Genomic DNA, 16578 nt, shown 5'->3' on the forward strand with positions numbered 1-16578 from the left:
ATGGATAGCATAGAAATATAAAAGTTATCAAATATGAATGTATGTAAATTGGAAGTTTATGAATAATATGGGCGCCAAGTGTTATCTTCTAAACGTATACACAATGAAATGATGCAGATGTAAAATAAAACATTTGTAATTGAGGTAAGTTAACAAAAATGTGTTACAAGCATAGTGTATATAAATCTAATTAAATCAATTAAAATGAAGATGCATAGTATTTTTAAAAATTGTAACTTCTGATCTTTGTTCGCAGGTTTAGTGAATTAACACAAACATTAAAGATACATGGTTATTTATCTGCACCTCATTCGCTCATTGATATATATTGTTCTATTAAATTTTTCAAATGAAGCTACATGTTAAACTGAATTTAAATGGATGCCGTCCGTAGGCATCCGTCAATGTAAATTTTTCAGTAAAGAGATCCGTCCATGTGTGAAGTTAAGGTTAAAGTGATCTAATTTAACGAATCGAACGTCCTGGATTTTGGTGTGAAAGAGAAAATCAATCTTGTGTCTTTTCTGGTTCAGGTACATTTGTGTAACGTGACACTGCAGTAGCGAACGGTGGAGGTAGGCTGTTAAGATCTGTCATAAAAAGTTCACTATAAACTTTGTTAGTCATACGTATTTATTTTTATTGAACTAAGTAAGAATGCAATTTACAGATGGTGTTGGCTAGATTATAAAAATCAATTAAACCTTGCCTAAATCATACCTTAACGGCCCACATGCTCAGCGTAGGTCAAAATTGAGTTTTTATTGTATTTTCAAACCATGATCCTGGACATTCCTTAAACGTTGTAGATAATCTATATATAATTTTGAAGCCTTATTATCCTTTATATTTATTTTAAACATTTGATGACTGCATAAAGTATTTTTGTTACATAAAATAGTATTCTTTTAAACCTCTCGCTCAATGTTTTAGAATATAGTCATATTTCAGTACATGAATGTGCAGTGGTGTTAAGATTTTTTACACTTATTAATTTTTAATCGCATTTATAAAACCATTAGTATAATTTATGATGAGATAATTTTAGTGAACTATTCACGATAAAAAATTATATTGATAATCTCTGTGATCCCAAATTTGACAAGAATTAAGCATTTTATTATTAAAAAAATCGGCAAGATTAACACATTTGAAGATAATTCTAAAGATATTTATTATAAGCTATGTCTTTGAGCATTCAAATGTGATAAACATCTTATGAATAATGATTGCTTTATAATAAATATTGACCTAAGAATAAGGTAGTGTTTTTTTGAAATACGCCATTTCTTTTGGCATTCCCCAGTGGTTAAGCTACAACATACGGCCGTAGCCATAAATTAACAAACTATAATTGAAGTAGGGAGTAAAATTATGTTAACGCGCGTGTTTGAACATGTACCTGACCGAATTTTTTTTATTCTTTTTAAACGGTACATGTTCAAACACGCGCGTTAACATAATTTTACTCCCTACTTTAATTATAGTTTGTCAATTTATGGCTACAGCCGTATGTTGTAGCTTAACCACTGGGGAATGCCAAAAGAAATGGCTTATTTCAAAAAAACACTAACTTATTCTTAGGTCAATAATTATTATAAAGCAATCAATATTCGTAGGATGTTTATCAAATGCCATCATATGGCCAATATTTACATGTTGACCCTTTTCAAAAAAAAATGGTGATCGCTGCATTAGATCATCTTGTATGACCATTGACGGTACGCAAGCCACAGTTTCCTCGGTTTCCATGTTGAATACTGAGCGTAAAGCATTTTTGCTACTCGCGCGTAGAATGCGCCACGTGTACAGGCAAGGCCTGAACAAAAACGATGCATGAGTGCGAGTGAGAAAGTATTCGGCACCCTTATAATCTCTGCGACACGCGCTAGAGTAAGATAAAAGGTCCACATATTTTTGAGTCAGTTTCCAAAAGTATCGCTGGCAAATCGTGGTGAATCGCTTCATGTAGCATCGATAATCTGCGAGTTCGTGTTGCTAAATTTGCTATTTTTTGTGTTAAACATAAAGTCAGTGGTACATATTTTTAGTTAATTAAGTAGGAAAGGTGGTTCTGCGTGTTGTATTAAAATATGGTAGCCGTACTGATAAGCAAGAAGATGGTATTACGTTTCATAGGTAAGTTGATACATGTTCGTGACAATTTATTTGTATATTATTATTTATTTTAATATCAGTGACCTAGTGTTTCTTTAAAATAACTTAAATTATGGATATCTTTACATAATGGTTGTATTTTGACCGCTTAAAAATACTATATAACGTAAAAAAATAGAAAATTATATTTTAATTCTGAGCGTCTAGTGCGAGCACTAGCGAAATGGTCTATGGTCTCGAACATTTGTAGGCGAATGCGTTCGCTCGCCCACAAGCCAAACGCACGGCACGTAGCTTCATTTAACAATGAAACGGGTGGCGTCTAGATGTATCTATAGTCTATGTGTACAGGCTCTTATTTTAATGAATACAAATAAATATGATTAACAAAGTTTATTGTACACTATTTATGGTGGATCTTAACAAACTACCTCCAACCTTCGCCACTACGTGACAATATGCATCAAGAGAGTTTTAACCTGGCCTACCTGTTCTTCAAGGGATGTCCGGTGTCCGGGAAGGCTATATTAACTGGCCTGGAAGGATGCAAGTAGACTGGCGTGTGACAGTGATTCTTGCGACCTCACGTGGTATCCATGTGCTCTGCCCAAGGCCCACTATAGTCAAGCCATGACACGAAACTATAAACTTCGATGGTAGTGCTAGTTATTGCTCATATTTCGAATACAATATGGTAAACTGTCTTTAGAAAATGATGATTGTTGCGTATCGAAATAAATGGTAATAATTCGAAAGAAATACTATACAATTATTGTCGGCATTGTAAGGAACCAAATGTGAGAGTTGAACACGTCACGAAATCTCATAAAGTATCAGTAGGTAATTAAAAAAATATGACAAGTTTTAAATTGAATAATGTGAAATGAGTTTTGCTGTCAGATCACAAATCGATTATAACACAAATACTCACAAAAAAGTACAAAAGATTTTTTCTTTTGGCTTGTGATTTTCTTTGGATTTCATCACGTTTCAAATGGTTAATTTTCACTTTTTCATTTTTAATTAAGTTTTACTTCTGCCGTGCGTGGGGTATACATATTTTCACTCTCAATAGTGTGCTTGTCGAAATGGTTTTGTTGGAAAATCAGGTTTTTTGGCAACTACAAAAGAAAGTTCACTGGCTCAAAACAACGCAATTGTCATGGAGTTATTATCAATACCCTTGCCAAATAAATACACAATAATATTTTGGTTTCATGCAGTGACGTACCAAAGTGGGGTAATATTATTAGTGCCAGTGGCCAAAACACGATTGTTTAATTAAATTATAATATTATTTACACTGACAAATAAAACAATCGTTTAATTATGAGAGTTGATTAACCACAATAATAATCTAATCAAAGTTTAAAATAATTCGAATCCATAATTTATATTTGTGCGTAGAGCGTAGATAGATATTATTTAAATGAGACTCGATGACATCTATCTAATTCATATATAATCTATTCGTACTTGTACACACGCACGTTCTTGCTCGATGGTTTTACGCTGATTCCAATATGTCTCAACGTGTGTACCATCTGGCTCGATGGTTTTTTGTTAGAAATCGAACAAATTGCGCTATCCGAAAAAGATTGAAGGTCCGCCATTCTTGCGTGATGTAATTTGGGTGAGGGAGTGAGGACGCACCGGCAAGTCTAGTGTGGCGGTGCGACGGTGGCCTCACAGCGTCTTGTGTGGAGTTGCTCAACTATGTGGACGCAACGACGAGCATGCTTCCAAGTCAACGTGCTCGTTGAGCAAGAAAAGTTGAGAAAACTGTTGAGCAAGAACGTACGTGGGTACTAGGCTTATGGATTATTTCGTGCATATTTCACAAGATTAAAATTTATAAATTCCGATGACTGCTATCTGGTGGTGAAATAAAAATGTCTCAGCAATTTTCTTTATTAAGGGGGGACATGCTCGTCGAAGGTCAAAATTGAGTTTTTATTGTATTTTCTAACCATGATCCTGGACACTCCTTAAACGTTGTAGATAATCTATTTATATAATTTTGAAGCCTTATTATCCTTTATAGTTATTTTAAACATTTGATGACTGCATAAAGTATTTTTGTTACATAAAATAGTATTCTTTTAAACCTCTCGCTCTAATGTTTTAGAATATAGTCATATTTCGGTACATAACTGTGCAGTGGTGTTAAGATTTTTTACGTTTATTAATTTTTAAACGCATTTATGAAACCATTAGTATAATTTATTACGAGATAATTTTTGTAAAATATTCACGATAAAAAATTATATTGATAATCTCTGTGATCCCAAATTTGACAAGAATTAGGCATTTTATTATTCAAAAAATCGGCAAGATTAACACATTTGAAGATGATTCTAAAGATACTTATTATAAGCTATGTCTTTGACCATTCAAGTGTGATAAACATCTTATGAATAATGATTGCTTTATAATAATTATTGACCTAAGAATAAAGAAGTGTTTTTTTGAAATACGCCATTTCTTTTGTCATTCCCCAGTGGTTAAGCTACAACATACGGCCGTAGCCATAAATTGACAAACTATAATTGAAGTAGGGAGTAAAATGATATTGACGCGCGTGTTTGAACATGTACCGTTTAAAAAAAAAATAAAAAGAAATTCGGTTAGGTACATGTTCAAACACGCGCGTTAACATAATTTTAATCCCTACTTTAATTATAGTTTGTCAATTTATGGCTACGGCCGTACGTTGTAGCTTAACCACTAGGGAATGACAAAAGAAATAGCGTATTTCAAAAAAACACTACCTTATTTTTAGGTCAATAATTATTATAAAGCAATCATTATTCATAAGATGTTTATCACACTTGAATGGTCAAAGACATAGCTTATAATAAGTATCTTTAGAATCATCTTCAAATGTGTTAATCTTGCCGATTTTTTGAATAATAAAATGCCTAATTCTTGTCAAATTTGGGATCACAGAGATTATCAATATAATTTTTTATCGTGAATATTTTACAAAAATTATCTCGTAATAAATTATACTAATGGTTTCATAAATGCGTTTAAAATTTAATAAACGTAAAAAATCTTAACACCACTGCACAGTTATGTACCGAAATATGACTATATTCTAAAACATTAGAGCGAGAGGTTTAAAAGAATACTATTTTATGTAACAAAAATACTTTATGCAGTCATCAAATGTTTAAAATAACTATAAAAGATAATAAGGCTTCAAAATTATATAAATAGATTATCTACAACGTTTAAGTAGTGTCCAGGATCATGGTTTGAAAATACAATAAAAACTCAATTTTGACCTACGACGAGCACGTGGGCCGTTAAGTAGCTAATTTTAGGTGGTCAGGTAGTAGTTTGGTTTTGATGCTAATATTCTGAAATAGCATCGTTAGAGCGAGACGAACAGAACGTAAGCCGCTAAATTGTAAATGCCTATATAAGTCCTGGAGTGGAGTACTGTAAAACATATTTGCCTCCAAAGCCGTGGTTTAAGTGTTTCAAATGCTTCAATTCACGGCCGGATCAAATTATTCATGCCCGTAGCATGTTCTGTTTAGATCCAGGGCATCCCAATATGTTCATTAAACGGCTGACAACTATGTCTCGTAAGAATATACTTTAACATTTTTGGTTACATGGGCTTCGGTTATGTTCCAGTACTGTTTTAAGAAACGCTACTGCGTACCAGCACTGACTTGTATTATATGTCTATGTATATAGGCGCTTTCATATCAAAAGTTTAACGTTTGCCAAGTCTGGATTGAAATTTCGCTTTTGACTTTCTCTTGTAAATCTATGCAAATTTATTATTAATTAAACATCTAGAAATAAAAATTCGTAATAATTTAATAATATATTCATGAATATTTTTATGGAAAAGGGATTAAGTATATTATATTAATTTAATTTTGATGATAATATGTTTTTTTTGAACATGGTTGGTCCCACTTAGGGAATCCAATCCCGGGATCCCAAATCCCGGGATCCCAAATCCCGGGATCCCGAGATCCCGAGCTATTTTCGATACCTATGAATCCCGGGATTGATAAACATAATCCCGGGATTTCGGGATTAATTTTTTTATCAATTTTTATGGAAAATATAACAGAAAAAATACTTTTAATACAAAATAACTACATCAGAAATAAACTGAGTTTGAATGAAGTTTGATGTGTAGGTTGCCGATTCATTTTATTTTTTCACATAGATTATTAAAAATGAGAAAGATTGGTAAAAAAACAATGCTTCGCACTTTTAACAAAGTAATTCCACCATGATATCATACGTTTTACGGCAGTTTCATATTTGGCTGACTAATTAGATTTATGAAGCGGAAAGGCCATAAGTACGCCATGATTATTTGCTTTACTATTTTAAATCTCGCTGATCTATTCATTATGTCTTTACTATCAGAAATAGCAATCTCATATTAAATTCACATTATTATTTATATTATAATATTATTTACTCCATTAAACTTGTGTATTTCCAAGATTTAACGTATACAATATTAACAATAAATGTCTTAAATAGTATAAATTATACTAGATTTATTTTTGACCGATTTTATCAATGTTATTTGTAAATATAAAAATTTTATATTAACAATGGAAAAAAATCCCAATCCCGGGACCAGTCCCGGGATCCCGGGATTGTCAAATTGTAATCCCGAAATCCCGGGATCAGAATTTTGGCTCGGGATTGGATTCCTAGTCCCACTATCTTACACTCCCACCTCACCTGCTACTTACGGCGCCTCGTCGCACCCACCGCGGACCGCCGCAGTTTCCAGGTACATTCCCATGACCAAACACTCCGCGCTTCGATTCTAGCGATGAACGTTTGGGCCACTGTGAACTGATACTATGTAGTCATACAGGGCCACTAATCACAGGGACGCCCTAAAATCAGCTCGATGGACAAACTCATAAGTAGGAGCTAGAGACCGAGAAGAGTGAAAAGCGGTAGCGAAGGGTGGAGGTAGGATGTGGAGATTCAACATAAATAGTGCACACTAAACCCTGTCAGTTTTTTTTTCTTCGTTGAGCTAAGACTTGCACATGGGTTTTTTTTAATTCAATTAAACCCTGCCAAACCAAACCATAACAGATAAAAAATATTCTTCTATCTATAAAATATCAAAAATGATGTATTATTTTTAATGACATATTTTAGATATTTTATAGATAGAAGAATATTTTTTTATTTAATATCTATTATGGTTTGCTTAAGGCAGGGTTTAATTGAATTTAAAAACTAACCAATGCCATTTGTGTTCTTAGTTGAATGAAAACCAAGAAGTATGACTGCCAAAGTTTAGTTTGTACTATTTATGTCAGATCTCCACAGTCTACCTCCACCCTTCGCCACTGGTGGAAGGAGCTAGGGGAGATCTTCATCCAGCAGTGGACCGACCCCCCTGTGACGATGATAATAATATTTCAAACTACGTACTATAAATAATTAATTTTAAATTCTAATGGATTCAAGTTTTGTACTATTCCATTTGAGTGGAATGGAACTCAAATGGAATAGTACACAACTCAAATCCATTACAACTTAAATTCAAATCACATCAAGTACCTTCGGTCGATAGTATTAATACTATTAATTAATTTTAAGGTTGCTATCGGAATATTATCATAGACAATACTTCGAGAGAGAAAAACATGACTAGTAAAATCGGAAACCATATAATTGTAGGCATATACAGTTTATCATTCGAAGTATTCCGTTTTCCACTTCAATATTTACATTTTTTTACCGTTACCTTGATCTTGAGTTAAGGTTCGATGACATTAAGCGAGTTTACAAGCTACTATCCGGCGAATTTTCTATCTGCTAGTAAATTCGCTCAGCGTTATCATCTAACTAGGTAACTAGCAGATTATAAGCAATCTACGAGAAAAGTTGAAAGCTGGGCTACTTTACTCGCTACTCGCTGGCGCGTGGGCTTGTTAGCTAGTAAACTAGCCGTGTGTCATTATAGTTGCTAGTGAACTAGCTGCAAGTACGAGCAAATTAAAGAAACAATACATGGTTTCAACTCGCTAGCTTGTTGGCTACTGAGCGAGTGGAAAGTTTTGTGTGTCATCATCATTATCGCATTAGCTGACTCGCCCGCTTTTAAACTCGCCGGCTAGCAGCTTGTAAACTCGCTCAATGTAATTGAAGCTTTAGACACGACCGTAATGTGTATAGACTTTAGTTTTATTATAATGGCTTCGGACGTTTTAGCGGAGATTCCCTACAGCTACAATTTCCAAGAACTATGACATCATAGTCATAACAATTTGGTTGTACAGTTACAACATACTAATTTAAGCGTGTGTTCGCGCCTTTTATGTGTGCAATTTCCACATTTTCATTTCTTTAAAAAGAATTCTGACTTTTACATATTATTATTTTTAATTCTAAAAGTAGTACATTCAATGACTTAAATTTTCCATTACTACATGCCACATGGTATGGCGGTCATTCGCCACACCTGTGACTACATTGAAAAATAGGTTACCACCAATCGCCGGAGTGAGTCTATGCCAGGGGTCTAGGAACTTTTGTTGGGTATTACTAATGTGACCAGACGTCCCGTTTTCAGGTGGCGTGTCCCGGTGTTCCCGAACACAGTTTCGGAACGCCAAAATGTCCCGTTTTCGAAGAGAAAGAAACTTAGAAACCAAGATACAGAAATATTTGATGAGTATTCACTTTTTTCTAATTACATTACACCGCAAAAAGTGTCTGAATGGAACACTGGGAAAGTTGGAGCTGTTCAAACACTTTTGCGTCAATAATTTGGATCACAAAAATTTTCATATAAATTTTAAATCTATTTTATGTCTGCCCAGCACTAATGCACCCGTAGAAAGGGTCTTTTCTCTTATGAATAAGTTGTAGATGAGTAAAAAAACATAGTTGAAAGTATATGTCCTTTAAGCAATGTTAATTATAAAAGTAAATTCGAAAAAATCCTGCCAAGAATTTCATTCGTTGTTGAAATCAACACCAGATAATATAGGTAAGTACTAAATTTGTTCTTCGGAAAAATATAACAGATAAAATTTCATGTATTCATAACCTGTGTGTACTTTTCATTAATAAATAAAATAATATGTACTATTAAAAATATGTAGAAACCCGAGCGTTGTATGCGCCTACTCAAACATACCCACCGATAATCTTCAAATAAATAAATAAAATAGGAAACCTAATATGACACGAAAAAACATTACTATCTTGTCAATTGTATTGTATGAAAGTGTGAGGCGCCTTTTAGGTGTCCCGGTTTGGGGGGAAAAATAAATGGTCACGTTAGGTATTACCCCAATATCTTGTATTTGTTTACAACGATATTAACCCGTTGAGTTGAAGATTGTTTTTATTAACAGTTTATTAAAGGCACGTGTATGAATAAAACAGTCATATAATATATGGAAAATAATATGTATATATAAGAACACGAATAATCAAACAAAATAAAAAAAAAAATATTTTGGAATTAAAGAATTTTATAAAAAAAAATCACTTTAGGTTTAGAGAGATGATGTTGTCATTTTTAATAATCTCTTCATCGTCATCATCCTCGTGACTGAGGATCATAACCATTCTGGAATGGTGACTTTCACACAACTTTCCCTATCCTCTGCAAACCTTGTGGTAGCTGCTGTCAGTTTTCCAAAAAATCCTTCAGTTAGTCAGTCCACCTCATCGGGATTCATCTTCTACCATTTTTCTTGACCAAAACAATTATCACAACAATATAAAACTGCGGTGTTCTTTATATCAAATAAATTTGAGTTTAATAAACTATTTCTTTAATTCAACGAATAAGACACAAGATTTGAGAATGTAGCATGCTATTATATTGAATATACTACTAATCCACCGTGTTCGATCCTAAGAGGATCATATGGGCCTCAACGGAGTGGAGGTTGTATTAACAGATTTTGTTTTTACGTGAAATGGATGTTAGCCACTTGCTCAACCTATTAGGTCCATACTCTGACTCCAAACATAAATTGAAAAAAAAATGTGTATTTACCAGACCCAGGATTCTAACCTGGGACCCACGACATTACAAGCCGACGCCTAAGCCGCTCGGCGATTATGGATGTTGAATGTAAATACCTATTTGCAATCTTCTCATGCATATTATACTCGTACCTACTAGAAAAAGTCCTTTTTAGAACGAAAGAAAAATACGACACCCTGCGGGATTTAAACCTGTAACCGCTGGATTCGCGTCAGTTTGCTTTTAAAATTTAACTACGGGCATCCTACTTAAATACGACGATTTTAACTAGTAGTTCTTAGATGGAATGCTTATCAAATTGCGTTACAATGTTGGCTATCGGTTTTTGTATATTAAATTAAGGTAGGTATCAATTAATTCTTTAATTGACGTCACGGATCACTCCATTATTTACTTAGACGAATAAGACACAAGATTTGAGAATGTCACATTATATTATAATATACATAATTTGAAAACCTCTCATGCATATAACAACTAAAATTTGAATTTGTATTTAGGTTTCAACCGATTTTTCTACATACTTCGTTTATAATATGTTCATGAGCATGTGGAAAATCCTTGTTTGCAATTAATAATAGGTTGTAGCAAACAGCTGCAGAATTTTCATTGCTTCCTCTGTGCATTTTTAAAAACTTTTCAACTCCTCACTTATTAAATAATAATAATGTTTATAAGTACAGTTTTATTTCTATGTTTGTTGAGCCTTCATTGCTCCCAAGATTTTCACTTTTACCTCTGTTTCACGACCACTGGGCTATGCTGACTTCCAAGTTTGATTCAAACTAATGCATAATAAAGAAGGTTTAATGAAGTGGCATTAAAGAAGGACAGATGAGGATCACATGTACATAATATTATGAGGATCAATGACTAGATAATATTCTGTATTATAATCAGAAAGGGGTTGTTTCGTGAGTAAAAAACAGCATAGTTTATAATAATAAATACTTTATTTTTAGCTTTTAAAAGAAAAATTGTAACATAATTTACATAATAAACTTTTTAAAAGAGTTATTTGTGTGTGTGTATGTATGTCCACATCTACACGTCATATAAACGATAAAAACAAAAAAAAAGATTATTTCTTACGCTCTTTGGCGCTGCTACCATAGACGATGAAGATTGGTTCCGTGTGTATTAATTATTATTTAACTTTTAACTATTATTAATTTATGAGTGAAGTTGCAGTCTATGGTAGCATGGCGCCAACATGACAATGTGAGTGTATTGTATGTTGAATAGTGTAAAAATATAAATGTGATGGAAGTATCCGCATGTGTTGGTGTTTGTTGGTGGTATTTTTTTTTAATTTCTTTATTGGAGATGGATTTATTAATATCCAGCCAATTCAGCGAATGTGGAGTCCATCTCGTCGGCCAAGCTCTTGTATCTGTCTTTGTTGATTCCAAGCTCGTCTGAAAAATACAACGATGCATAAATAATCGACGCCATTGATAGATATAAAGAAAACTACATTTTGTGTAACTTATTCTAAATTTAAATTTTTATGGAATGTAAAAAAAGGAAAAGTGTTGCTCGTTTTGAAAAAAACCATATTACCATAAATAATACTCTATCCGACAAAAAAAATACATAGGTATAATATCTACCTATTTTTTTCAAATTATTTTAATTATTCAATTATATCAACAGAATTCTCAATACTAAAATAAATGCTGTAATGGAATTGGTAATTGATTGTAAAGAGCTGAAAACAGTACAACATTTGTCCTTTTTCACGACACATATTTCGTTTACCAATTATTCCATAGACAATGAAATATTTTTACATAATATTAAGTACCTACATCAAATTTTAATAAGTTAGCTAATAATTTTTAGTAATGTTTTACATCAATATTATTTCAACAATTCTGTTTGTAAGAACAATAACTCCACAATAATTAAAAATAATTAATTAGATGTACATATTAAACAAATTACAATAATATATAATCAACAGGAAGTTATTTTAATCATCATTGAAATGTTTCAGTGGGGTTCCAAGTAAATATATAATAATTAATCATACATTAAAATTAAGAATGCTAAGCGAAGCTTTTAGTTACTGTATTTTATTAAAATAGCTTTAAAATACCTGCAAGTTATCAGTCCCCCGTGGCTTAGCGATAAAAGCGACAATGTCGAGAAGGAGGGGTTAGTCACATACGAGTTATTATCGTCATTAATTATATATTAAAAATGTATAAAGTTAATAAAAACACTTAAGTTAACAGTTAGGAATAATAAGATATACTAATATTACATAAGTCAAGGTATGTTTTGGGGGAAATAGTACTTATACAGACAGGTTAGACAGTGAAAGGAACATGCACAGTGCTTAGGCAATTGATCGTATTGGTGTTAATCACACAATCAAGATAGACTTATTATTAGGTAATTAAATGCTTAATAAATATTAAAACAGTTTTATCACAAAGCTTCAGTGATGATAAAATTGTTTAATACATATTAAAGCTTTCGTGGATGAAAGTAATTTATGATTTGTGTTTTTTTTTCTTGTCACTCTCGATGGGCGACGTAATTTCGTGTTGCCCTACTTAAAAAAAACAATTACGTTAAGATAATTAAATTTATAACTAGGTTATTTCAACATGGTTTTAATTTTTTGTTATTTACACATCCGCCCCGTTGGAAACAATAATTTGGAATTATAATTATATTTTTTTACTTTAGAAACAGTACTTAATAGCCAAATAAACAAATCGAAGCGTACAAACAAAATATTTTTTTTTTTTAAATAATGATGTAAATGTGTCGTTGTAAAGTAAATATTGTTATTAAGTATGTATGACTGAATGGTTGTATGAATGATCGATTACATAACATTCATGTCAAATTAACTGAACGAGATGCATATTTTTTTTAATTTGATATTTCAGTGTAGGTTGACGACACACAATAATAATTGTAATATTGTTTTAAATGTGCGCGCCCTGTGGCAACATCGATAAAAAACAAAATATTCAAATCAACATTATTCCAATTTAAATTATTCCAAATATTAAACGACATATTTGACAATATATAATTTGAGATAATTTTAGACGTAAATAAGTGGGGTTTTATCAATGATTTAGCCACGGAAACGGGATTGAAAACGTCCGCATATAGTCCCTGGAGCGATTGGGAAATTTGGGGCGTATGTCCCGGCGGTCCCATGTGACATTTGTTCGGACAACGTTGGCAAACTGAAAAGTGGGGTACTGAAACAAATAACTGGGTGATCGAGGGTTTCGGGTGGTTGTTAGTATCCGGTGAGCTCTGCAAATGTTCCATCCAGATCGTCGCAAATCGCTTTGTACTTCTCCTTTTCGTGGAAGAGGTTGTCTGCAATTCGTACCATACACAAACAAATAAGTTCTCTGGTACAAATTACATTAAATATTACAATTAAAGATTGGCCGTCACCATTTTATTCTAGATCAACCGGCAAGTACCATATAACTACGGTACTTCAGGTGACAACCAAAGTATACTATACATTTATTTTTTATTTAAAAAAACTTTAGATTAATACTTTCTTAAAAATTCAATATTATAGTTATCTGAATAGATAATTAAAATGTTGAATCTTCTATACAGTTTCAAGGCAATTCATTATGTAAATTGCAAAAAAATATATAAAACGTAGTGTTTATGATCGTTTAATTATATTATTGAATAAATATTATTAATTTTCTTGACGGTTTATTCTTCGTATAAGACCTTAATACGAGTTTTTCGTACCATTTCGATATTTTAACTGATTGGTTACATAATGCATAATATGCTCAATATACTAATTTAGAAAAACCTCAGATATATATATATAATATATTAGCACAATCATAGACCATGTGGAATTCGAATACATATCTTTTTCTTACCGGTGAGTACTCTTAATTAAAATTACTAAATATGTTGTATAGATGGCGTTAGGATTGGTTTAAATTTTATTTAGTTGTGATGAATATTGTCTTAACCAATACTTATTAATCAACATAGCAGCAAGAGTTTTTTAGGTGAACTGAAATATATTTAGATGAATATTATTACAATTAACTGTGATTGTAATCAAAATATACCTAATTCCCGGTGCTACGCTGATAGATAATTAATATAAAATGTTGATTTTAATTAGTTCCATCTTAAAGAATGCCACAACGAAAATTTGAAGTAATCCTGACGCCGTGTATGAATCAAATTTAGTTATGTTATTATCTTGATTCAGTTTCCACATCCAAGGATACTTGGGCCAGTTTAATCCGTAAATCCCACAAGGTCTAATTTGTTATTCTTTTATGTATATTTCTGAGGCATATTCAAAGTATATTTTTCTGACATGCGAACCAGCTTGGTAAAAATGACTATTATTTTTTAAAAAGTAGTCCGAAAAATATAATCATTATGATGCATATTTCCTGTAAATTTTTGATAAATGTTTTTAATATTATGTTTTTTATTTTTATTATTAAGTTTTTATAGGGTTTCCCTAATGCATAAGCATGTAATTACCCTAATTTTACATGATATAGGTACTGCCTACTTTCAATAGGGGTATTATTTTACCTACTGAAAAAATTGCATTAGAATACGTGGGGGTGTTTCTATGGCGTGTCTCAACAACAAATTGTTTCTAATAAGTGGGGGGTTATAATACTTAGTTAGGGTGATACAAAAAAAATCTCTTCCATAATGGTTATACAGCAACCATTACAAAAAGCGCGGGTAAGTACAAGTTTTAATTTTGTAATAAGCAATAAGAAGGTTATTGAAAAAAAAAATTTTCTCGAAATAAGACAGATGGGGCAGTGAAAGTATACAATAGTTAAACATAGCTACATAAATCGTTAATTAAAATTTATTATCGTTTCATTAAATATTTGTGTTAATTGAAGCACTTAAAAAGTATAAATTGCGGAAAATTAAATCACAGCGTGGCACAACATTTAAATTTTCAACTGATTTACCTTTTTATATCCTAATTTAAAACTCTGGTAATTATTTAAATTTTAACTCATTGTATAAAGGCGGAGTGTCATAACGACAGATCGTAAAACTTGTTAGACCCTCCATATTTTATTTATTCGCAAAATACTACCTAACGTTTTTAGTGAAATAATCCAATTACCCAGCACAAAGAAGAAATTAGCATTGTAAATTTAGTAACCTGCCATGTTTAGTTTTCATTTTGATTTATCAAAGTAAATTTTAATTATAAACAATGTTGATAAACACTGTGTATAAATAGGTTTCTTTTTTTAAATTTAATAATATGCTAACATTACAATATGTACCACTGTTAATATTAATACCTCTAGTATTACCATCCAATTAAATGTCAATATACACATAAGGCATACTATAATATATTTTCTTTTTCCTTTTTACACGTTTGCATAAAAAAATAATAGTGTATAACAATATAACTTGTTTTTATTTTTACTTTTTGACTATTTCCGATCTTAAAACGATCTTATAGACGTCCATAGAGTGGAGGTTTGTATTAAGAGATTTCTGTTTTCTTCTTTACAAGAAATGGATGTCAGCCACTTGCTAGTTGAGCAAGTGGCTATGTGTATTCGTCAGACCCATGATTCGAAACTGGGACCCACGGCATTATAAGCCGACGCGTTAACCGCTCGGTTATAATGGGTATTAATTGAATGATAATACTAAAACTAATCTTTAACGCATAGCAAGTAAGTAATGTATTAAAATCTATTATGGATGATTTATTGATTTTGTTACCATACAAGTTTTTATAACGTGGCTCAAATTTGCAAATCTGTCTACACTAAAACGTAAAACGAACTAATTATGAACCCAATGAATAGTTTACAGCTTAGCAAAACAGTAAGCAAAATGGCAACGTCGCTTTTAGCGACCGAAATGTTGAAAGTATAAAAACTGCACAATATAACTTGACAGTTATTTGAATAAATGCACGCATCACATATACAGTATCGCTAGCATTTGAATACTATTATTTGAATTACAGGTATTGCAACATTTGGTAAAAAATTCAAACTGGTTTCATTAGTTTGAATAATATTATAATATGTAAGTTACATTTTTAATACTGCTAGTCTTTCGTGTTTGCGTAGATAATCGATACTTTGTCGAAAATATTTGTCTTGTAACATTGAATTTGTGTAACACTTTGTCACTCGACGTGTGTTAAGTATTATATGGCCAAAATTATATAACACACAAAACTATATATTTATATAAGAGAATGGGTATACATAGGACCATTAATGTATAAATTATGAAAGCTTTCTAGTAGGTAATAAATTCAATATGTCATATTAGAATAGAATTTTAACGTATATATCCAAATAACTGTGCACATGTATTATTAATTATTTAATTGGGTACTCAGTTGATTGTTTATTCAAATAATATTTGCGTTATGTAATTATTCCTAG

The 16578-nt window shown here is 31.8% G+C and overlaps 1 protein-coding gene across 2 annotated transcripts in view; it reads right to left on the minus strand.

Moving 5' to 3' along the window:
* Positions 1 to 11072: 11072 nt before the first annotated feature.
* Positions 11073 to 16578, minus strand: part of Tm2 (tropomyosin 2) — a 34165-nt gene continuing 28659 nt past the window's right edge. For both annotated transcript variants that reach the window (XM_085946037.1, XM_085946038.1), the window contains exon 7: positions 11073 to 11559. In XM_085946037.1, coding sequence (XP_085802163.1) covers positions 11477 to 11559 — 83 coding nt within the window. In that variant the 3' untranslated portion in view covers positions 11073 to 11476. The remainder of the gene's footprint in view (positions 11560 to 16578) is intronic.

Source organism: Rhyacophila brunnea, unplaced genomic scaffold, assembly GCF_057557595.1.
Source record: "Rhyacophila brunnea isolate RB1 unplaced genomic scaffold, BYU_Rbru_1.0 scaffold_19, whole genome shotgun sequence".
NCBI lineage: Eukaryota > Metazoa > Arthropoda > Insecta > Trichoptera > Rhyacophilidae > Rhyacophila > Rhyacophila brunnea.